The following is a 24,064-nucleotide window of genomic DNA, read 5'->3' as shown; positions in this document are numbered from 1 at the left end:
GAGAGTGATTTTTTTAACACACTACTTATTCCTCAAGAGACTCTTTTTTCATCCATAACTATATGTGCACCTCATTACTACATCAATAATGCACCCTGTCCCTTGGGGCATAGATTTGCATGCGATCCTGATTAGCCCGTGAGGAGCGCAATCTGGTATGAGAAGCCGAAGACAATGCTAATGTGAAGTTGGTGGCATTGCCACTCTGCTAGAGTCAAGGTTAGATTACGGAGGTAGCGGTTCGCCGGGAAGGAGAAGGGTTGGAAGAAGAAGATAGGTACACCATTGGATCTAAATCCAATGGTAGAAAGATAACGTGGAAGTCAGGGGGGAAATGCCGCAAACTCTTAAAACAGTGAGTTTAGCACATCAAATTCAATAACAGAGGGCTAAGTATTGATATACACAATGAAAAAGCATCCCCTTACAACATTCCATGTTTTTCCAATGGAAGGATCCGATGCTAATTGTTTTACGATAGTTTAATATGAACATCCCTCCTTTGTTTTTCCAAGTGTAAGTGTAAAGGTTTGAAAATTCACTTTTAGTAACATGTTTGTGCATCTTAATTTGTACTGCTGCACTAAAAATTCAATACTCACACCTTGATGTAAAGTAGGAGTATTTGGACTAAGAGCAGCATTTTAGTTCTCGTGCAACATTGTATTTTAAAGAAGTTCATATGTGTTCTAAATTTTCCCCATAATGATCTCTTCGTGAAAGAGCTATCGAGCTAGGTGTGTCAACAATTTCTCCAGATGATCTCTTTGCGAAAGAGCTTTGTGACTTGGTCGCAAGCTTGGAGGTTGCTAGTCCTGAATAGGGATAACAAATATTTGCAAAAGCAAGAAGATGTGGAAACGCAAAAAGGGCGGTGTCATAGGGAAAGCATTTGGGTTGCTTGATGGACAATCTTCGATCTCTCAGACCGTCCTCTTGGTATGGGTTGTCATTGTAGTTTGGGCGGTTCCCGATGTGTAGTTTCAAAGTGTACTTGTCGAAGGTTCTTTTGTGCTTTTGTGGTGGCCAGATTATGGGTCGTTGTGTGTTGAGTGCGTTTGGGGAGCACCTATGCGGTTGTGGGTTCCATGCCATGTGAGTAGTCCGCTTGTGGTCCGTCTGTTCGGTTTTCAATAAATTAACTGGACAATTCTCTTATTCTTAATTAATTGACGAGGCAAAAATTTCCCCCGTGTGTAGAGAAAGTTCTACATAATTGTGAAGTCATATTATAAAATATGTTTGGTTTGCAAAGCACAATGAGATATTAGTTTAGCCCAACAAGGAAAGTATGTATTCATCTAACTTTTAAAGTACATAGATCACATTTTTATGTACATGTAAATTCTTTCAGATAATTTTGAGACTTTTAAACACTGTTTTTATTTAAAATTAACTAGGTTCTAGGATCTGTATCGTCGTATTTGAATAGTATAGCACTTTCTCTGTTTCACCGTTCCTATCACAAATTTAAAAGAAATGGTAGCACTAATTTTAGAAGGCAATTACAAAAAAACTGTCTGGTTAAGTGTCTGTGCCCATAGGTTTAACAAATGCTAAGTGTCTGGTTAAGGACGATTATTCTTTTAGTGGGAGACAATGTTACCATCGAAAGTGTGTATGGCGCCTGTGTGCACATTGGCGTTTCTGAACAGTAATTCTCGAAGCAGTTAATATGCTTACAAATCAGGGAAAATGCAACAAGTGCACTCTTGCTTCTCTCAATGAATAATGAAACAAAGATTTTCATGGCCGATGATGTGTACTGAAACACATTTTCAGAAGAAGAGGGACACACACCTCGCAGAAATAAGAACACATAAACAGAGACTAGGCAAAACCTGATTGAGTTGTATGACAGAGACATTCTTAGTTTATTAGCGGAACAGACGAGATCCCTTATTAATCAACTAATTATGCCGTCGTATGCCACCCAGCTCGCTCTATATATATAGTGGTTGAGATTGAACCCAGTACCAAGTTAATTAGCTCATTTGCCTTGCAACAAGATCTAATTAACTAACCCCGGTGCATCAGACACCAGACTCGAAAATGCCGATGTTGCCCAGCTCCTTCACCACCTCCTCCTCATGGCAATCACACCAAGATGCCTCCTCGATTTGCACTAACCAAGAACTGGACTACGACCATCCTTACTACTTCGGCATTGAGGAGGTGGCCGTGGACGCCGACGAACTGGAGCTCGGCCTCCGGGCTCACAAGGCGACCAGGGTCGACTACCTCAGCTCGCCGTACCAGGCGTCTTGGCCATCGGCGCAGGCAGACCTCGAGTCCTCGCGCGTCAGGAAGACGAAGCAGTTCCGGGACGTTCTTGAGACGTGCAAGCAGAAGGTGGAGGCCATGGAGGCCATGGAACGGTCGTCATCGCCGGTCGGCAGTGGCGGGTTCGAGGAACAAGGTGAGGCGGTGGTTGCCGTGGACGACGTCCGGGGCGGCGGTGGTGGCAGCGGAGCTGATGGCATGCGGCTCGTGCAGCTGCTGGTCGCCTGCGCCGAGGCGGTGGCGTGCCGCGACCGCGCGCAGGCGGCTGCGCTGCTGCGTGAGCTGCAGGTCGGCGCGCCCGTGCACGGCACGGCGTTCCAGCGCGTCGCGTCGTGCTTCGTGCAGGGCCTGGCGGACCGGCTGGCCCTGGCGCACCCGCCGGCCCTCGGACCAGCGAGCATGGCGTTCTGCCTCCCGCGGTCGTCGTGCCTCGATGGAGCGCGCGGCGAGGCGCTCGCCGTGGCGTACGAGCTGTGCCCGTACCTGCGCTTCGCGCACTTCGTGGCGAACACGTCCATCCTGGAAGCCTTCGAGGGAGAGAGCAACGTCCACGTGGTGGACCTCGGCATGACGATGGGCCTGAACCGCGGCCACCAGTGGCGCGCCCTGCTCGACAGCCTCGCCACACGGGCCTGCGGCAAGCCGGCGCGCGTGCGCGTCACCGGTGTCGGCGCCCGCGTAGACACCATGAGGGCCGTCGGGCGCGAGCTCGAGGCGTACGCGAATGAGCTCGGGATAACCCTCGAGTTCATGGCCGTCGACCGCACCCTGGAGAGCCTCCACGTGGACGACCTCGGCGTGGAGGCCGACGAGGCCGTGGCCATCAACAGCGTCCTGGAGCTGCACTGCGTGGTGAAGGAGAGCCGCGGAGCGCTCAACTCCGTCCTGCAGACCATCCGCAAGCTCTCGCCGAAGGCGTTCGTGCTCGTGGAGCAGGACGCCGGCCACAACGGGCCCTTCTTCCTGGGGCGGTTCATGGAGGCGCTCCACTACTACGCCGCGCTGTTCGACGCCCTCGACGCGGCGCTCCCGCGCTACGACGCCCGGCGCGCGCGCGTCGAGCAGTTCCACTTCGGCGCCGAGATCCGCAACGTGGTCGGGTGCGAGGGCGCGGCGCGCGTGGAGCGGCACGAGCGCGCGGACCAGTGGCGGCGCCGCATGAGCCGTGCGGGCTTCCAGTCCATGCCCTTCAAGATGGCGGCCAAGGCGCGGGAGTGGCTGGAGGAGAACGCCGGCGGCAGCGGATACACCGTGGCCGAGGAGAAGGGATGCCTCGTGCTTGGATGGAAGGGAAAGCCAGTCATCGCCGCCTCGTGCTGGAAATGCTAGACGCCGATCACTGCTGCTCGCCGCCCGGCCGCTTTCGGAACGCTTCACTTTTGGCAGGTGCCGCAGTGTACGTGATGGTGGGCGCCGTGGAGGTGTTCACGTTCATCGGGCAAATGGAGTTCTTCTACGAGCAGGCGCGGGACGCCCTGCGGAGCGCGGATCTCCTGCGCGGCGATCGCGCTGTTCAAATACGCGAGCTCGGCGCTTCTCCCTCTTGTGGTGGATCCCGACGACATCAACGATGGTCACCTGGAGTCCTGGACTACTTCTTCGCCATGTTCTGCGTCGGCAACTTCGGCGCGTACCTGCTCTTCGCATGGTGGCACAACAGCAAGAAGACTGCTGATTGAACTATAGAGGTCACCGTACTTGTGTACCAATAAATTTCGAACGCTTGGTGATTAGTCAGTACTTCCTCTATCCGGGTTTATAAGTTGGACACATATTTTAACGTCTTCTTTTGAGAAATATATGTGTTATGTTGTACAAAAAGTATATCGTTACATTTGTCGCCGAACAAAATTTAAAACATATATTTTAATAAAATACTCCCTCCCTAAAGAAATATAAGAGCTAGTATCATGTTTTGTTAGTTAAACTGAAGACCGCTGTGCCCGATGAACATTCCTGTCAAGAGGGAGTAACTCATGCTCTTTCTGTAACGCAATAAAGTGAGAGTAGGAAACACCGCCTTTTCTTGCTCCAAATCTCGAAGCAACTCTACTCCGAAAGGTTTCAAAACCGAGGCTACAATAGTTTTGTCATTGAAGCAACACGAAGGGACACCACAATCCACAACTTGACGCAATCACAGTCAAACGCCTCCGACCAGATGAAAACAACACGAAAGGGTATTTTCATAAAAGCACCTAACAGTTTTGGAACAAAACTGAGCACAATTAAAAACTAGGGGTAAAACCGTATGATGGGAACCAACTAAGGCAAAAATGTAAAACACCCAATATAATGTCCCCGAACCTGTTAGCAAGATCTAGCCACGGGTATTGCTCCATCCGTCTTGTGTTACAAACAACTATAATCGCTAGGGTTTTTCCATGCCGCCACCTCGGTCCCCGTCCTCTCTTTTGTACGGCGATCACGCCGACGCCCAGAGGAGTGGGGACCAATCCTCTTTGTTGTTTTCTTAGTGGGTCATGTTTTTCTTTGGTTTTTGTTTTCCTAGCAGTGTCAGCGAGGCAGCTACTAGATGCCGTTGTTACAATTGAGTGACTATTATGACCTTCAAAGCCTAGTATGGCAAGGGCATTTGCAGGTGGCTCTATCTCTTCCTGCTTGTTCGCTGAATTTTTCAAGCTCCGGCGGATGATAAACAATCGAAGGAAGAATACAACCAATATGATTTTGATGTTATTTGTTGTTTTACTTTTGTGTCTTGTTGTCCTTCGGCTTATTGTCTACTATTTTCCTTGATAAATATGAGATGTCCTTTGGGAGTCTTTTCTCAAAAAGGCCACCGACACTCTCTTTGTGTTGGTTCTCCTCGTTTACAATATAGTTATGTCTCAGAACATGGAACCCTAAATCTACGTCTAGAGTATGTAATATTTTTCCTCCATGTTAGATCAATATGTTATTAGTACCTGTGTTATAAAGGTGGAGACGTCGTCATGTAGAATAAAAGTCTCGTGATGCTAATCCCATCTCGTTGTTAATATCATGGTCAACACAATCAATATTGGAAAGTCGGTGATGTGTTGGATCCACAGATCGACAAGCATAGATCCGATCGTTTCTCGTCTGACGATTCAACATGTATTGGCGATGGCAGTATTGTCGGTGATGTGAAGTTTTGTTCTGTCAATGGTTCTCATATTTTTGCTGTTTTATCCTCGCAAACTTCTTCCCAAGTGGTATAGTGATTAATCGACGGTTCGAAAACCTGCCTTGTAAGGGGCGTGTCTCCCACCACAGACCACATGCCTAGCAAAGGCTTTGTCCCCAGCCATAGCGGGTCCAACGATCTAAGGTTCTCACCTATTAGGATGAGCGAATCAAGCAGCTATTTGAAACATTCGAGGCTAGTCCTGCTTGTGCATATTTGTCTCCGGTGTCTTTCCGCCGGAGGTTTGGAGGGACAACAATCGCAAAAGGTGGAGTTAGGGATGACCACTTTAAATGTCTTTAATGTAACTTTTAGTTTGATAACAAAAATTTGTTGGCCGCTTGTGTTTTGCTATCTCTGATCTGATGTACTCTCTTAGTTAACCAATAAAGTCTGATCACTTCCTAAGGTAAAGAAATGAGAACTACATAACCAAATAATTCTAGTGCAAAATAATATTAAAAGAACTAGCCACCAACATTTCCCACCACCATTTACATACATCAGTTACCCTTATCTTAGGTGGCCTTCTTGCCCCTGGGAGGTGGGGTGGAACCAACTCGTATCGTTGCTTCGCGTGCAGATTAGTTTTTGTATGTTAGTCATGTGTCTTTGGTCGCGGTGTCTAAATGGTGGATGCAACGTTGTGTGGAGTAGAATGCCCCCACCTCTCGCTGCTAGGATCTTCACACCGATGTTTGCGCGCGAGGGGGAGGGGGGCACTGCCGTTTTGTTTTCTCATGCTTCTTCTCTTGACCATGATATTGTCTTACGATGGTATGTTGGTGAAGCAACGGTGTGACAACTTGCCTTGTGGGAGTAGGGTGTGTCCTTGAACGTGACACAACATATTCAAAAGTCTAAGTTTCTATGGCCGACGGCTAATGCATCTATTCAAATCCTTCGAGGTTAGTGAACCTTATGCATGATTTATTATGTATCGGGCACATATTGAAGACTATTGAGATGCCACCGACAGAGTTAGAGATTGTGACACACTGAAAGGGCATCTTATAAATCTGATAATTATCAAGGAAAACATGTGAAACAATGGAAAGACAATTGGATGCAGAACGGCCAGTAAAAAAAAGTTACATTGAAAATCATACTAGCCTAGTGACTTGAGAATGCTATGTTGTAACTTTGAGTTCATAGATTCTTTGTTAGTCGTGTCTTTTTATGATATGATGTTATTCACTATCTTTAGAGCACGTCCAGGGTCAGATTCCCGGCGAATTAGCGGTTAATTTGTTGTATCCCAGTGCTATGTTAGGCATCAACGCAAGAGCATGCATCAGGCTCTTGCGTGTTTTCCTGCCTGTTCGAAGCGCCCTGGTAGTTTAATTTAGTAAACACAACGAGCGGCTGTCGTTGCAAGCCTAGGCGCTTAGGTGTTTCTTATTAATTTTATGATCTTTATTTTTTCTGGTATAATAATATAGCCGGCTGCTAGCTCGATCTTTATGCCACATCACTTATAGCCAACCTAAAAGCCCATTCATATAATAGTTGTTGGCTCTATACACTATGTAATTAATGCTTGACCCTACTTCTCTCACAAAGTGTGTTGGAGCTCGTGCTGCAGCTGGCTACAAGTTTACAGCCCACCCCTCTTCTCTCTTCTTTCCTCTCTATTCCACATCATCATAAAACTGAGGCAGCAATCCTTATAGTCCACTTATGTCATCCTATTATACTTGCTCTTAGACTAGCCACAATGGGGAGTAACTTAGACTAGTAACATGCATATGTTACTAGTCTATGTTACTACCTCTACAGTGGGAAGTACATATGTGTGGTAACATGCAACACTTCATTTATTAGGCTATAGACTCATCTTGCCTTAATATGTGTGATGTTACTCATACTACTAGTAACTAGCTATGTTATGCTAGTCATAGTGGGAGTAACTTAGCTAGTACCATAGCGCACTTCAAGAATTTTTTGCTTATGTGGCATGTACTTAATGAGGAGAGAGGTGTAACATAATATATTACTGTAACATAGCGCTTCCCGAGAAAGAATGAGTCTACAAGCTAATAGATAAAGCCATCTATGACACTACTACTATATTACTTTGCACTATGGACACAGTAACTTAGACTAGTGTCATATGCATGACACTAGTATAAGTTACTCCCCACTATGACCAGCCTTACCACATGCCTCTTTTTCTTCATTTATTGCTTGCCACATCATCTGTTTTATCTAGATATGTGTGATGTTACTACCTATGTTACTCCCACTGTGGGTAGTCTTAGTGTCTAGCATTGTACATGCCCCTACTTGATTAATAAAATCAGAGCTGGTCCACAATGTCTAGGGCAAGTAAAGGTGCAAACCCGTTCATTGTTGGGAACTTGGGATGAATCTCATGGGTCCACATCCGGGAGATCGCATGCGTATTGTTTACCGTGACACTGAAGTGGCGATGTCATCAATAGATCCATTGACAATACCAACGGACAACGACTAACCAATGCATAATTACAAAAAAACTGACTAACTAATGCATGCATGTATGATGCATCAATGCATGCTTAGGTCCTTCGCGTCATATCGAGAATTAAGGATGGCAGTCATCCTCCCGGCTCCTCAGCCGTTTGGCATTCCTGGCCGTTGGATCTTTTGCTTGATTTGATTTCGGCCGTCGGATCTCACCTCAGGATGACACCAACCGTCGGATCAACCCGGTGTACCTGTAGCAATGAATAGTTACTGCCTCCCCGCGCTGCCGCTCACTCCCTGGTTCCCGACTGGATCTCACTGACTCGTGGGGTAACCCGCTTGGTGGGCCTCGCATGTCATTCTCTGTGTCTGTGACGCATCCTGTGCGACCCATAGGTTATCTCCAGCGATAAAAGATCTCGCTGCCACCGCCAAAATTTTCGACCCCCACCGAGGGCGTTTTCATCTTTTCACCCTTTTGCCCATGTGTGTGGTTGGCCCTGGTTGGACGAGGGCGCCTGCTTCTCTTCACTCCCCCGATTGGGTGAAACCCTAGCCAACGCTCCCCAATCCCCATCACATCCCTCTCCTTCGCTCCCGCCGCCGCGCTCCCGTCCTCCCTTCCCCCCCTTCCCAGTCGCCGCACGAGGTGGACTGCGACCCACGCCCCTGTCGTCTCCTCTGCCCAGCCAATCACCCCTCCTCTGTGTGCCTCCCTCCTCCTCCTCCTCCTCATTGGGACCGGGCAAGGGGATGAGTGCGGGCCGCAGAGACGACAAGGTGGCTGAGCTATCCACGGCGCCGTCATCGTTCGTCCGGACTCAGCAGGAGGAGTGCTGGCCATGGGGATGGAAGAGGGAGCCAGCCATCCGCCGTGTCGTGGCCGCCATCCAGGATGAGACGCTCATCCACACGCGGCAAGCCTTGGACTAGGACGCGCCACGAGAAGCAGACGGGGAGGCCATTGCCAGGTGCGCCCCTCTCCCTCCCTCTCCTCTCTCCCTCTCTCAGATGCAATCCAACGACCTCTGCATTTCCTTTCGCACTACAGCTGGTCCGAGATCTGAGCGCACCCGTCGCCGCCGCCGTTCGTTGTCCACTTGGCTGCAGCCATCCCCAAGAAGAGGGGATGTCACGGCAGCGGGATCCTCGCCTGTCTCCACTCCCTCACCTCCCCGTTCTGCTGGCAAGGGTGTGGTATCCCATGGGGGGTGCTTCTCGCTCGAGGAGTAACCACTCCAGAGCAGGAGCAGGACAGGTTCGTTCATGCTCTATCTACTCATGTGCTTGCTATACTTGCTGGAGTAGGTATATGGTTCCTGCGTGTGTGGTTTGGTGTCTGGGTTTTTCCCAATTCCAGTCCAGAAGCATGGATTTAGGGATTATCTTACTTGGTTTTGGGTGCGGCTGCTGGTAGGCAAACCATTTTGTAAGGGCCTCTATCTGTGCACCATGATTTTAGTCTTCAGGTAATCTGTTTTAGATACTAGATTTGTAAATATGAAATGTGCTTGGAGTTACTTTTCTTTCCTTTTTTTATTCATTTGTCAGGATTTATCCTTTTCTACAACTATGTACTTGGCGCTTGAGTTTCACTGTACTTCAAAGTTATATAGAGCACTATATATGAGTATATGATTGGCTAGCAGTTCCCTTCAGGATACATGTGCTAGGTTTCAATGTCTTCATTTCCTTGCTTTATTTGTTAGGTGTCTCATTTTTTCTCTGTCTCGCAAGATATAATATGCAGAGGCAAATAAAAAATGTACCCGATAAACTGATCCGCACTGTAACAAGATAAGTGGGGTTTAGCTCCCAAAATATTGCAAAGCTTAAATCCTATATGGTTTCAGTAGAAAATGGTCACACAAAAACAAATTGATGGAAATGGGATTTGCAGGATGTACTTATGATTTCCAGGCTTCTATACTGTCAGTGATATGTTCCTCTTGGCGTCATCTAGATCTTTAGAGAGTGACTGAAAATTGTCTTACATCCTGTTACATCAAATGAAGTGACTTGAAATTCTCAAATGACAAATTAACATGGGCTTTTGAGCATATAACACATTGCTAGAAACATTTCCTTGGAGAAAATGGGGAACTGAAGCATAGGTGTTATAGTGAATACTAAAATTTACATGTTGCGTCTTTTGGTCTTTTGCTTAGATGTTGACAAAGGAGTATGTGAGAGAAGATTATGGTCAGGGAACATTAATGCAGAGTGTCTACTCCAGTCTTTCACCAGCACAGTGTAACTGAACATGGAAATATCAAGCACACAGATCTGGTTTTCCTATGCCTGGGTGTCTTCTCTTTCAGTCTGTTCCTGCTTTTTGTGTGTTGAATTGCTCATTCATCATAGCTTGCTGCATGTTCAGTCTTTCACATTTAGGAACCATAAGAGTGGAGAAGTTCCAGAAAAGTTTGTCGATCAGCTCATGATTATACTTGAGGGAAGGATCTATGAAATTCGAAGGTTCCTACTTTTTCCGAGGATTTTACATGCTAAAATTTGAAAGTATACATCTGTTGTTGAAAGGGACAAGTTTAGGGTTTAGCAGAGTTAGCGGCGGTCCTACATGATATTGGTACATTAACAATGCCCTACCTGATATCACTGATTTCCTTCAAGGTTACTTCATCTTGTTTCGGTTGATAGATTGCCTACACAATCTTCTATGCCATGCAGGATAGAGTTTATTACAATTCGTGCTTTGTGGTTTCTTGAAATGGTTTTTAGATCAAGATTTATACATGCTCCTACTCTTCATAAAGAGGTAACGATTTGGTTCTCATTTATACTTTCTGCTGGACTTAAGCTAGGTTGAAAGGACTAAAGGCAGAGAGGTGTTAATTTATTACATATGGTTGCCTTTCTGCATTCTGTCAGTCTCCACTGCTAACATGTGTCAGACAAAAAAGCAAAAGTAACTTAGTTAGTTACATGAAGCATATTGGGTTATGAAAAAGATGGTTAATTAGATACGAAGGCCATGCTCAACTGCTTATTCTTCGTGCTTGGTCCGCCTGAATTCTATAGCTACTTCCTCCGGTCCGAATTAATTGACGCAGCCTCTATTTATAGAGGCTGTGTCAATTAATTCGGATTGGAGGGAGTACTGAAATATATACAATGCCATGATTAGTTTATGAGGCCCTGTTTTGCTAAGCTATCTTAATTGTGTACACATACTGTTGATCAAATTTCCATATCCTGAGTTGCTAATTATTGTTGGGATAAATAAAGGGACTGATCTTTCGTACTTGTCTTCACGCACGTTTTCATTTGCCTGATTTAATAACCTTGTTTGATATATAGTTCATGATTTGGTACAAGCTATCAATTGTACTTGGTTGCCTACCACCCAGTTTATTAAGATGCTATTAGTGGCTCTTTTTTATGTTCTCCTTTCAGAGTTGTACCAAGGCCTACCACTTCTTTGGCCGCCAATGTAATTTCTATCCAGCGCCTATCTCTCTTACCAGCTTCCAAGGGAGTCCGGGGTGACGAGGGTGATGGCACTGGCTCCGACATAACAGAGTCATGCCGCCTAAGGTAACACACTTGATCTTGTTGAATACTATCCGGTCAGTGGTATACATTGTGTGGGTGCGCGCGCACCCGGGTATACACTAGAGATTGGTCTGTTTTTCTTGATTATTAGTTTTACTGCTTTTTTTTTACTTTCCTTCATATCTGCCATGCCTGGCAGATTAACTATGTCATGCTACCGTCCTGCATTAAGAATGGTGAGTGCACAATTATTGTTGCTTCTACGATAAAGGGGTTTTCATGTTAGCTGAGTTATCAACTGTTGCCATCATATATTTAGTGAAGACTGCCGGTGAATGCTAATTTATTACAACTTCTCACTCATGGATGATGCCATCGAGCCCTGTTCATACTGAAAATAGTTTTTTTCTTGCTTCAGATGCCGGTTTACCTTAGCAACTTAGCCCAATATGGCTAATTAAATCAACAATGGGAAAAGCTCGAAGTTGTCTTCGTCGCAACCATTGATCACAGGTTCATACCAGCAAAAGTTGCAGGTAGGACCTGCTTTATGCATTGCTCATGTTGTGTCCTTTACCCTTGTGAGTTTTGCACAAAAGCTTCTTCAGTCCTAAACTAAGGGTCAGTTTTTGCTCTACCAATGCTGCATGGAACACTGTTCTAAACATAATATAACTAAGTTGCCTGATGAATAAAGTTTTTAGAAGTTATGAGCGGAAAATCCAAGCGGAAAATTTTGGCCATCGAAAGTAGAATTTGATTCATTCCATGATCAGGGTCAAGGTGCTTTTCCCCCAAGGTAGTCACTGTGGTTTTATTTCTGGCTTATGCATATGCTCTTATATTAGTTTTCAGTGTCATCACAAACAAGGGATATATCAGAGTAGTGTCATGTAGTAATCAAAAATGGAGAGGAAGTTAAGGACTTGGTAATTACTCCTACATAGTAATCATGGCTAGAGGACTGAAAGAGGAAGTACATTTGCCTTAGCCTTGAAGGTGGCCGAAGGTTATGTGTGCATCTTCTTTTGTTCTTTTTTCTGTATTTTTCTGGACAACCTAGGGTGTTTTTGAGCATATATCACTAGCTATGATCGACTCATTTGACAAGGCTACATATGGGAGTATGACTTATGTGTAATCATAGTATATGATACTTTTGATTATAGTCGTGGTAATCTGGCCTTTATAGTGCATATAGCTAGCTCTGATTGGTTAATTTGTCAAGGCTACTACACGTGGTTGTATCCTTGATTAGCATGACTTATCTTATGTGGAGTAGTAACACCATATGATAGTTGGTTAGTTGCTTAGGTTCTCCTGGTTTGTGATGGAAATCTGCAACGCACTGTAGGTTTTATTGGTCCATGACAATGGTATACCCATGTTTACCTATACAATGTCAAACAGTTGTTGTTTGTACCTTCTACAGGCTGATGCAATATTGATTTCTATTCACACGATAGCTTGTGATTATTATAAGGAACATTGGATCTTTTCACAATGTATGATTGTATGAATGATCCGTGGGACATATGAAGGTTGTGCGAAATAATTTGTGCAGGGTATAGCAAACCGATTAGTGCGGTGTGCTTTGAAGAGAGCCAAAAGGAAGAGAGAGGCGAGTGTACATGACCTGAAGACGGCAAGGCAACACTTCCACGACGACGTCAACATCGTCGTGGTCTATCTTCAGCGGCACCGGCACCGGGCCGTCAGATCAGGGTCATGGAGCGGTAACTGCAAAGATAGAGCCCCAAAGTATCACTCTGTAGGTGAATTGTATGATGGGTTACAGATTTTACTTATAAGACAACATGTACTGCCAACTATTCCTCCGTTCAAAAATAGATGACTCAACTTTGTATTAACTTTAGTACAAAGTTCCCCGCAAAAAAAAAATCTTTAGTACAAAGTTGAGTCATCTATTTTGAAACGGAGGGAGTACAATTTAAAGCATATCTGGTATTTTCGTATTCTTTGTCGTGTGTAGAATACATGGTCTGATAGGGTCAGCGTTTGTATGAACTTTTGGTGGATAAAGTGTTTTGTATCTCAAGCAAGTTCATCATTGAACACAATAATTAGATTGTGTTTTCCTAAGTTGCGAGACATGAATATCTTCTAATGATGTTGTTCATGTATGGATGCATATGCTAAACATGAATTACTACTACCAAAACGTTGGGACCGGCACCTCGCGCCAAGGCGTGATCCCGATCTAGTGAATATATGATTGGCTAAAGAGAGTTGCGTCGATCGTCAGTAGTGATAGCCGTGTGCTTGTTGCTACTACTTGGAGCTAGCTTTACTTTACATTTTAGAATAGGACTAGTTGCGTGTTTTTGAAATATTCTTACTTAACATGGTCATGGTAACAAGAAATGTGCATTTTAAATTCTATGGCGAAAACGACGGGCAGTCAATGTCCCCCCTGCATCCTAACGCTAAGCACAGTGATCAAAATTTTCTAGCAAAATCGTTTCAAGTTTAATATACCAAGCATACATATGAATGGATATTTATTTTGTCGGTATCAAGATATCTCTAGAAGCACCAGCTCGTCTATAATAGATATTTTTGCTATGTAGTATACGTTATTTTGTTCGGACTACATGACCTTGCTCTGTCGTTTTAGAAAAAGAAGAAGGTGCCATTATTCTCTAATTTATCAACCATCTGTACTATGTTGTAAACAATGCATATCATATGACTATACTTGCAAGATCCTGGCTTTTGAACTCCATTTGCTAGAGCCGTGATTTTGGACCAATTCGTACCAAATCAAAAATGTTAAATGGAGTGCATTTAAATAAGCCGTTAACTTTCTGCTTCACTAGCATAAGAGAACTCATCAAGACAACAAATCTTGGACTCATGCACAGCCATTGCACATGATGACCAAATCTCTCTCTTTCAGGGATGACCAAATCTCCATGCATGTTAATTTGCAACGAAAATGTAAGCTACTGCTTGTACGTGTGCAAGCGTACCAACGGATCGTGGAATGGAACTCTGATTTTTTTATTTCAAAACTTACTTAAAAGTTGCAGGATTTAACTTACTTAATGGCTTGTCAGTTGTAATTGGTGTTTCACCTAGTACATGCCAATTTTTACCTTACCCTCACTTGCACGTCCAGCTCAGATTTGTTTGTAACACGCACCAAGCTACGTCAAATAGTATCAAGTCATAACAAAAATGCAAAATTCTTTAAAAGCAACACGAATATAATTATCACACCCTTTTGGAAACGATGTCCGAGACGAAAGGAAATGCATGCCCGGTCTTGAGATTTCGTGGGACACAGTGCAATTAGCTTGGACTGCTCTAAGGCTGGTCACAATGGGCAAGAACATAAGCTAGTAACTTACACACTTTCCTAGACTATGTTACTACCTTCATAGTGGGTAGGAACATCTATGTAGTGTCATGCAACGATGTATTTATTAGGTTATAGACTCATTGTTTTTTGGAGTGTGTGATGTTCCGGTAACTTAGCTAGTTACTGCAAGCACCTCTCTGTTCATTAAATATGTGCCACATAAACAAAGTTGTATTGGAGTGTGTGATGTTACTCCTAAGTTCCTCCCAATTGTGACCAGCCTAATGGTGCCTCTGGCAGTTGGAAGCGGGGGTGCTCGCACGAATCTGGCCTAGGGGCCCCTTGGTTTCTGGAGGCCAGGGGACAGACGGTACGGTATTAAGTCCTTGTCCTCCTAGTCCAATGGAATACCAGTCGACCCACATTCCGTTGAAGAAAAAGAAACGAAGCACTACTACAGTGCTTACTTAAAATAGGTTTTCACCTTGCTTTATAAATAAAGCCAACCACTACAATGCTTACTGCACACTTCAAAAACCATGGACCATTGCCACCCGCTCAAAACTTTGCCGGATGCAACCCAGCCCTCTGTCCGAAAAAGCTTGTATCAAGTTTGTCTCTTGAATGATGTATCTAGCATTAATTTAGTGCTAGATATATCTATTTGAGGAACAAGTTTTTTCGGACGGAGGGAATACACAGCAACCTGATCTGGTTTACATCGACGGACTGCTAGCTTGCCAATCATCGGGCCTACAGCTGCAAACCTACAATATCATTGTCGGTCGACGAGGCAGAACGAGGGCAACTAAAAAAGGTTAACGAGGAGCGTGTGGCCGTGCTGTTGTGTGCACTGCCTGTGCATGCGGACGAATGGACATGGCGTCCCTGGTGACGTTTGGCTGAAAGCGCCCAAATATCCTTGGCTAGTTTAATCTCCTCTTCCCGGAGCTATAGGTAGGCACGCAGCTACTTTAGCCCTGTCGATCAAGAAACAGTCATGCACACCGATGCTGTGATGCATGTAATGTCCTTGCCTAGATGCATGCATGGGCGCAGGGGATAATTAGATGCCTTGATTTTGTGATAAACTGACGAAAAGGCAGACTAGAGATGGATGCATGTGATGGCTTCGGTCGTAACGAAACGACTAATTCAGCTGTCCCATTCCGCGCCAATTTTCCAGACATATAGTGCAAGCTATACTTTGCCAGCTTCCTCTCCAGCCAAGCAAAGCCCCACTGTTTAGGGCATCTGCAACGCTGATCCTCAAATCGTCTGCATAAGTTAAGATCGCGCGGTAAGGACGTGTTCTGTCATTCAATGTGAATATGTATCGGTCGTTGTACCTCTCCGACCGGCGCACATGCATTGCTAGACATCCGCAACAATCACCGACACGCCCGCTCGCCTTTTACGATGGCGTCATCCACCTAGAACCCCTGCGTAGGCAGGTACACTCCCCCTGTCAACCTCATCCATGGCGGTCACCACGCTCGGTAGGTGTTCGGTTAAATGCCATTGAGCTTATTTTTGAATGCCATGTTGCTTTTTAGAGTACGAAGGACGGTGGGGTACTCGATCATGGAGGATGAGTTGTTGTGTGATGCGTGGTTGGCCGTATCCATGGATTTCATAGGCAGGAGCAGAGGGCCCTTCTAGCAGCGAGTGCATGATTCGTTTCATGTGCGAAAGCACATTGCACCCTACGACATGCACATCATCCATGATCGCTATATGGGGTCATTATCGTATGGATGGTACACCATCTACAACAACATCACCAAGTTTTGTGGCGCGGTTGATATGTTGGAGGCAAGGTGGCCATTGTGCGCGGCAGCCAAAGAGGAAAAGATCATAAGTTTTGCTTCTTCTTGCTCAACTTGTCGATATAATTATTCATTCACGCAATGTTGCTCTACACATTGCCGGTAGGCGCTGTCGTGATGTCCCCACATGGCAGAGGGCAGACCATTCACGCACACACATTGTTGGATGAAGTTCAAGGGGCAGTATGTGTGGGACAACATGATCATCAATGAAAAACTTGTTGAACATCCAACTAATCTCGTTGAATTTGAACTATTATTGTACTAGACTTATTTGCAATGCTATGTTTGAATAATTTGTGATATTTTCTATCTGAACTTCGATAAATGCGCCGCGTTTACATGGATTTTGTCCGGTTAGTTGACACCCGGCTTGAAATCTATGCGGGCAGCGTTGGATAGCCACCTCCCAAATCCGTGTCCGCGGATTGGCCCCCTGTCCATGGACGGATGCCGGAGCAAATTTACGTGTCAGTGTTTGAGATGCCCTTACCACGGTCATTGGCACACCTTGCACAGTTGCAGTTGCTTATGTAGCGTAGTTGTTCTTTTAGGACTTGAATCCTTAGAAAATTTCCCATATAACTTTTTTCTGGGATCCTATATAAGTCATTTGATCCACAGGCGTAAATCTTATTTGAATTTTTAAAGATTCTTTTACACTATAATTCATACAAATTTAGCATCAGTCAAAATCCAGCAAGCTTCAAATTAGCATGACATTTTAACCGTGGATTTTTCCTATTCTCATGTTTATGGAATCATGCGAATCAAAGAGTCTTAAATTACTATTTTTTTTTGCGGGGATTAAATTACTATTATTTTGTCAAACTGATCTAGCGGTGAGTCCAATGCATCACGATTCAACAACCCAAACTAAGTCTCCAACATACATAATCATTTGTTGCTAATTCTCTTTTGAGAGTTTTAAACTAACGTTCAACAAATGATTCATGCTCGCCGGCCCTAGTGCCGACGGGTGCGCCAGGGCTAGCTGCTGGTCCGCCAGGCCCTGCACCAAGCACGACGCAACGCGCTGGAACGCGGTGCCGTGAACGGGTGCGCCGACCTGCACCAGTGCACCTTCCGCAGCCGTGCCGCCTTCCTGTGCGCGGTCGCGGCACGCCACCGCCTCGGTGCAGGCGACCAGCAGCTGCACGAGCCGCATGCCATCAGCTCCGCTGCCACCACTACTGCCCTGGACGTCGCCCACAACGACCACCACCTCACCTTGTTCCTCGAACCCTCCACTGCCGACCGGCGATTACTGCTCCATGAGCTTTGCTACACCTACATAACATAGTTACGAATAGTTGGCAATTCTTGATTTGCGGGAAGGGGGGCCCACCTGAAATTCCAGCGGAGAGATTGATAAGAGCATGACTAAGGGGGTGTTTGGTTCAGAAGTCCCTGTAGAAAAAGTCCCTCCCGTTTGGTTCCTAGGGACTTTTTCTAGTCTCTGGGACTAAAAAGTCCCTGAACCAAACACCCCCTAAGACAAATTTTGTAAGTTAGTTACGTAATATAAGTTTTCATCCGCAAAAAGAAAAAGTTACGTAGGTGCAGGATTTTCGTTGCTCCATTGTACCAAAAATTTAGGTTTTGTAACCTATACTTTTTTTGAGATCTATACCTACTAATAAAGTAAGGTGTGTTTCGCCAATTTTTTCATCCGTTCACCGCCGAAAATATATTTTTTATATTCGAGGTGGTACTAAATTTTGGTCCAGCTGCTAGAAAAGAAAACATAACTCAGTTTTGTCCGGAATTTCGTACGTGGGCCGCACGCGCTAAGGCCCAGAAAAGCCCCACATTTATATCCTGCGCACGCTGCTGGGGAACCTTATTTGTCGCATAGAGCCACATATAGTTGGAACTACCCATCTGTCGCCCAATGTTGGGCCGGCCCATTTTCTTTTTTCTGTGTTTTTTTTATATTTTCAATTTTCCCTTTCAAGATATATTTTTCTTTTTCATAAATTTCTTTTTTTTAATTTTCTCAAATTTCGTTTCTTGTAATAATTTTCGTTAAATCTTAGAATTTCAAAATTAGTTCCCATTTTCAACATTATTTGGAACCTTAAATTTATATTTTCGTTCAGTTTTTTCTCGAAATTGAAAAAATGTTCACATTTTTAAAAAATCCAATTTTTTTCGAGACTAACAAATTAAATTAAATTTTAAAAATAATAGTAATTCGAATAATATTATTTTTTTGAAATGTTTACAAATTCAAAATAATGTTAATGATAAAAAACACATTTTTCAAAATGGTTTTGAGAGTTCAAAGCAAGTTTCCATTTTAAAAAAATGTTTCACAAATTCGAAAAAGTCCGTTTCTCTGTCTTAAAAATGATCTTGTTTTCAAAAAATGTTTGTGAATTTAAAAAAATGTTCCTATTTCAAGTTTTTTTTGCCTTTTCCAAAAATTAACGCTTTTTCCAAAAAAAAATGCTCATATGTTAAAAAAAAAATAGGAGATCACCACAACCTCGACAAGGAGGTGGACCTGAAGGGGAAAAAAGGCACGAGTTGGGTAGGGGCCATCACTCGGACCAACCCCACTACTATAAACATCTCGCGGACCAAACATGATCCACGAGAACACCACAGCTCTCCGCTCTGTCGTGCCACTGTTGTGGAGAATGTTTTGATGGACACATCAATTATCTCTTCCGATGCTTCTCGCAAAAAATCTCTCCCGTTGCAACGCACGGGCATATGTGCTAGTAATAGACATATGTCACGCGAACATTCACCAATAATTTAGGTTTTTTAGCCTATACAATTTTTTTTGCCATGGTATGACCGTATGATGTTAGGTATCACAAGATAGTTTACTGGGTACATATGTGATGCGCTATAGCACTAGAGGGGTCCTTATGCATGATGCATGGACGGAAAGTTGTTGCCTGAGGAATATCATATGTGTTTTATGATGTAAAAAATATCCGTGGATGAATTGTCGCTCTATTTGACAAACCAGATAATAGTTTAACTATATGAAACGCTTTGTAATTTAGTGCCAAAATAGTATTTCGAAATGTCAAAAATATCCGAAAACATTTCATGTACATATATAAGTGAACCATGTACTTTTAATTATTCAATATATCTTTCATTTGTGATATACATGCATAACATCCTTTGTAGCTTAAAATTAATGTAAAATTCTTTGTATGAAAATTCTGAAGAACTTTGTGGTATAATTCAGTAAACTTTTCTTCTTTGTCATGTGTTTGATATATAGTAATTCCCATCTCTAAATTTAAATGTGTTGATATTCGGCATGTTTCGAAGAGCTCGCCATGAAAAAGTCAAATAAATAAATGAATTTAATTTTTCACAAAAGCAATTAAAAGATGTGGTGACATATTTGTCTGTAGTGCAATTTTGTTTTGAAGAGCTGATAGCATAGGCACCTGCAGCTTCTGCTAGCTGTACAGTGGGCCATAGGGAATCTAGCAGAGACGTGGGGAAGAGAAATATGGGTTGGGACCCGGTGTGGGCCTGGGCACGCTGATCCACAAGGTGCAGCGACGGTGATGATACTGGTTGTGCAACCAGTTAGGAAAGGCCTTTATTTCAGAAAAAAAAGTTAGGAAAGGCCTTATTCGCTCTTCTTCTTCCTCTCTTCTATCGTAGCACTCACGAACAAGGACAAAGATTTTGGTGGCCGGCTGCCTCTCACAGCCGGACCTTTTGTTTCTATCCAAAATTTTGTGCTACTCACACAGTAACCACCACGATCACACACCCGCCGCTAAGAGCATCTCTAGCAGACCCCGCATAAGTGGCCAAACCCGTAAAATTTTTGCGTTTTACAATTTTGGGCGAAAAAAGTGTCCAGAACAGAAACCGTAAAAGTAGTCCAACCCGTAAATTTTTTAAGGGCCACCGCAAATGCACACCTGAAACCCTTATCTTTGAAGGTTGGAAGGCCGAATATAGGGGGCCCCGTATACCGGTCAAACCTCGTCGGAGCAAACACGCCGCCGCGGAGTTTGCCGGAATCCGCCCTAAACTCACCGGAATACATCACCGCACATCGGAAAAGGCCGCTAGACGCTGCAATCGACCGCCGCCGGTTCGAATTGGACGAGCTCGACATCGTCGTGGCCTCCCATGACCTCAGCCTGGCCGCCGGAATCCTCCCGACGCGGCAGGCAAAGGGGCATGGCTCGCCTGGCAATAGAGCAAGGCGCGGACCACGGAGGCGACGGGGCGTGGCCGGCAAGGCTGGGCGCGGACGACGGAGGCGACGGGGTGTGCCCGGCGAGGCTGGGCGCTACCGGCACGGTGATGGGGCGCGACCGGCAGTGACGGGGCGCGACCGATGGGCGATGGGGCGCGGCCGATGGGCGACGGGGCATGGCCTGCGGGCGACGGGGCGCGGCCGACGGGGTTGGGCGCGGCCAGCTGGAGGAAGGGGCGGCAATGGCCGGACTAGAGGAAGGAGCTCTTTATTCCAGTTTTACAATTTGTTTTACAGTATCCGTTCGGCCGCGCTAGTTTTCGACCCGCAAACGCGATCTTCTTGAAACTGCAAACGCGTTTTGCGGGTCAAGTTTTTGCGGGGTCTGCTAGAGTTGCTCTAAGGGCCTCTCCAACAGTGACCCTCAAACTGGACATGGACCAGTGAAGACCCATCCGCGGACATTGATGTCGGCCATCCAACCGTAGCCACAATTGTGCGGGAACATTTTAAACGCAATTTAATGGAAATAAAAATAATTCAATACAAATCGGATGAATTTCACTGAAACTTGGATAATTTTTACATTAAACCGGGTGATTTTCAACTAACTTGGTATAAATGATCGCCAGCCGGCCATGAGCCCCGGAAACTAAAGCTCCGCCTCCGTAGGCTGCAAAGCGGGTAATCGATCGACGATGATGCCCCTCCGCCTCCCCAAGCTGAGCTTCAATGGGAGGGGAGGAGTGGTGGCCTTCGTGGGACGCGAGCACCGGCGGCCTCCCATTCTCTACTCTTTCTCTTTGCTGGCGACACTTGTGGACGTGCCGGCTTCGTCGTCGTGGAGGCGGCGAGATGCTCCCCCGCGTGTCGGTTCTCGTCGAAGAGACGTAGGTTGTAGGCCAGGTTCGCTGCGCAGAACATGGCCTCCCGCTCTTCCAACACCATGTCAGTGTAGTGAGCCTGCGCCTTGCCCAGGGTAATGCCGGCATGGGTTGGAGAGGACGATGGCGCTGGCTCGTCCATTGGTTCATCTGCGACAATGTCCACTGATGAGCTCGTCCGTTTGTCGGCCTGCTAGCCGGCCGCAGTGGCAGCAATCTCCTTGTTCTGTTCGGGAAAGAGGCCGTCTCACCTGGCTTTGAAACTCGAGGAGGCCATGGCGGGTGTGGTGCCAAGAGGAGATAGGGAGTGAAGGACGTTAGATGCGACTGTTACCAGGACTGGTGTTTAAATAGCGGCCGGATGGCAGGCCAGACGGCGAGGTGGTTAATGGTGGGCGGCAGATGGACGGACGGGTAGCGCCGAAGCAGATGTCTCAGTAACCGCACATGATTAACGAAGGGAGGCAGGCGGGCATGCTTTCATTTGAACACGTATAAGGCGCGTACACCGGGAAGCCGCATGGGCAGTGCTCTCGGTCGGCGCACCGCTTCAATACCGGCTTCAGTAAGTGGTCGCGTCCCGCTCTGGACCGACATGAATGCGACGCTAACACTTTGAAGCGGCGCTAACCAGTCCGCTTTGGAGAGGGTTTTGTGTGGTCCAGGGTTCTCCAAGGTGTGCGTGTCGGTGGTCCACATGCCCGCAAAGCCCCTACCGGTTTGTAGGAAAAATGACGCCTGAACCGTCTAGCGATCGAATACAGGAGCGCGTTGGATGATAAAACACATCTGAAGCGCACAATTGGGACAGATGGGGACATATGTTAAGGGTCCGCGTTGGAGATGCCCCGACCAACTAACCCATGCACTAAATAATCTAACTACATGCACGTACATCCAACACTTGCACAATATCCCCTTAACGGCCACAAAATCTTGCCAGCATGCAATGCGCACACAACTATTTGCTGTGTGGTGAAGGAGAGCCGCGGCGCTCTCAACTCCGTCCTGCAGACTATTCACGTATCTTATCTCACTCATCATGAGGCCCTCCTACAACTATAACATAATAGAACTAGCTGCCTATCTAATGGTGGCCAAATGTATTTATTTTCACTTTTCGCATTTATAGTACTTGCATATTATCAATCTATTGTATTACCTTTGCCTATGGTGCATATGTATGGCTTATGTGGTACACTGTTTAGGCAAGGTTTACTTGACACAACTTAGACAATTATGTGTTCCATATCCACAATTTCTTAACCAACCATGTCGTAAGTAAGTTGGATATGTTGGCAATGAAATACAACATTATTTAGAGTGATGAAATGATAATCATATACTATGGTGAGCAAGGTGAGAAGTGTTGCACGATGTTCATTTGATTTTGGTGCAATTGGCTATATAGTACTCCATTAACTAAATAATATATTGCATTGGAATCATGGCACACAACAAAACAACCATTCCGTCTAGTAGAATAATATTGAACAATGATTAACTAATGTGCGTACCCATGGTATGTAAAAGAGAAAACTAACATATTAGATCTTTTCACGGCATGTGATTGGTCTAAACTGGCATATTCATCACTAGTGACGGTTGTGTACTTGTTGCTACTTCTTGGCACTAGCTCCAGTGCATACTAGAGTAGTTTCAATAATCGATGCAAGTCATAGTGTAGCAAGAATTACTTATTTAAATTGTATTGTGAAAGCGACAATCGACCAATGTCTTTGCCTGCCTCCTAAATGATCAACATTGTGGCCAAATATATCATCATTAATTAAATGTAACATGCACTATACACATGTATAGGTATCTTTGCTACTATTAAGACAACTAGAACCACTAGCTTACCTACCATAGATTTTTTGCTTGTGTATTATATGAACAATGCATGCTTGATTAGACATAGCAGCGTTCTATCATTTAGAAAAGGAGAGGTGATAATCTTGCTCTCTCTATTGATTGATCGCTATCTCAATATGCTGTGCACAATCCATTGGATAACAAACTAGCTGTTTTTCAGCCAATACTGAACAAAACGGAGGTATATGCTGCACAAGAAGAAAAAGCATTATGTTTTTCGTATATAATGTCTCTTTCAAATATATGTGACCATAAAAGATGTTGTTCTCATCATTGGTGTGCAAGTTAGCAAGTGTTTCCATCAACTGGATCTACGATTTCATGCTCAAGGGTGCCACGCTTTACACGTAAATTTAATTGTTAGGTAGCGTATAAATGCTAGAAGTACAAAACAATAAGGTTGTAATTCGATAAATCATAGTGTAAGCAGTTTAATATTTTGGCCATCACTTAAATAATATATTTTTATTATTTCATCCATTTTTAGACAAGTTTCAACCCTAATTAATTACCAATGAAGTTTCATTTAGACTAAAA

The 24,064-nt window shown here is 44.9% G+C and overlaps 2 protein-coding genes and 1 long non-coding RNA gene across 6 annotated transcripts; all 3 read left to right on the top strand.

The window, feature by feature from the left end:
• The first annotated feature begins 1,782 nt into the window (after positions 1–1,782).
• On the top strand, positions 1,783–4,153 carry LOC109781104 (GRAS family protein RAD1). The gene has a single exon (XM_020339687.3). It carries the CDS (start codon positions 2,053–2,055, stop codon positions 3,610–3,612), a length of 1,560 nt encoding a protein of 519 aa, XP_020195276.1. The 5' UTR covers positions 1,783–2,052; the 3' UTR covers positions 3,613–4,153.
• Positions 3,687–3,962, top strand: LOC141043062 (protein NRT1/ PTR FAMILY 8.2-like). The gene has a single exon (XM_073511979.1). The coding sequence runs from the start codon at positions 3,687–3,689 to the stop codon at positions 3,960–3,962; it is 276 nt and encodes a 91-aa protein (XP_073368080.1).
• A 4,284-nt stretch (positions 4,154–8,437) lies between the features above and the next one.
• On the top strand, positions 8,438–13,522 carry LOC109781103 (uncharacterized). 4 transcript variants are annotated; one of them, XR_012205482.1, is made up of 7 exons: positions 8,438–8,874; positions 8,955–9,161; positions 10,072–10,493; positions 10,595–10,682; positions 11,321–11,461; positions 11,838–11,932; positions 12,984–13,522. It is a non-coding gene; the product is annotated as an uncharacterized lncRNA (long non-coding RNA). The 4 variants fall into 4 exon arrangements; XR_012205483.1 differs by having other exon boundaries at positions 11,838–11,955; XR_012205484.1 differs by lacking the exon at positions 10,072–10,493.
• The last annotated feature ends 10,542 nt before the right edge of the window (positions 13,523–24,064 follow it).

This window comes from Aegilops tauschii, chromosome 3 (genome assembly GCF_002575655.3).
Source record: "Aegilops tauschii subsp. strangulata cultivar AL8/78 chromosome 3, Aet v6.0, whole genome shotgun sequence".
In the NCBI taxonomy this organism is placed as follows: Eukaryota; Viridiplantae; Streptophyta; class Magnoliopsida; order Poales; family Poaceae; genus Aegilops; species Aegilops tauschii.
Note: the sequence above shows the minus strand (reverse complement) of the source record. Positions and strands in the feature narration are given on the sequence as shown.

Excerpts from the sequence above, each read along its gene's own strand:
- LOC141043062 (XM_073511979.1), top strand. The coding sequence starts at position 3,687 with ATGGTGGGCGCCGTGGAGGTGTTCACGTTCATCGGGCAAATGGAGTTC.
- LOC109781104 (XM_020339687.3), top strand. The coding sequence starts at position 2,053 with ATGCCGATGTTGCCCAGCTCCTTCACCACCTCCTCCTCATGGCAATCA.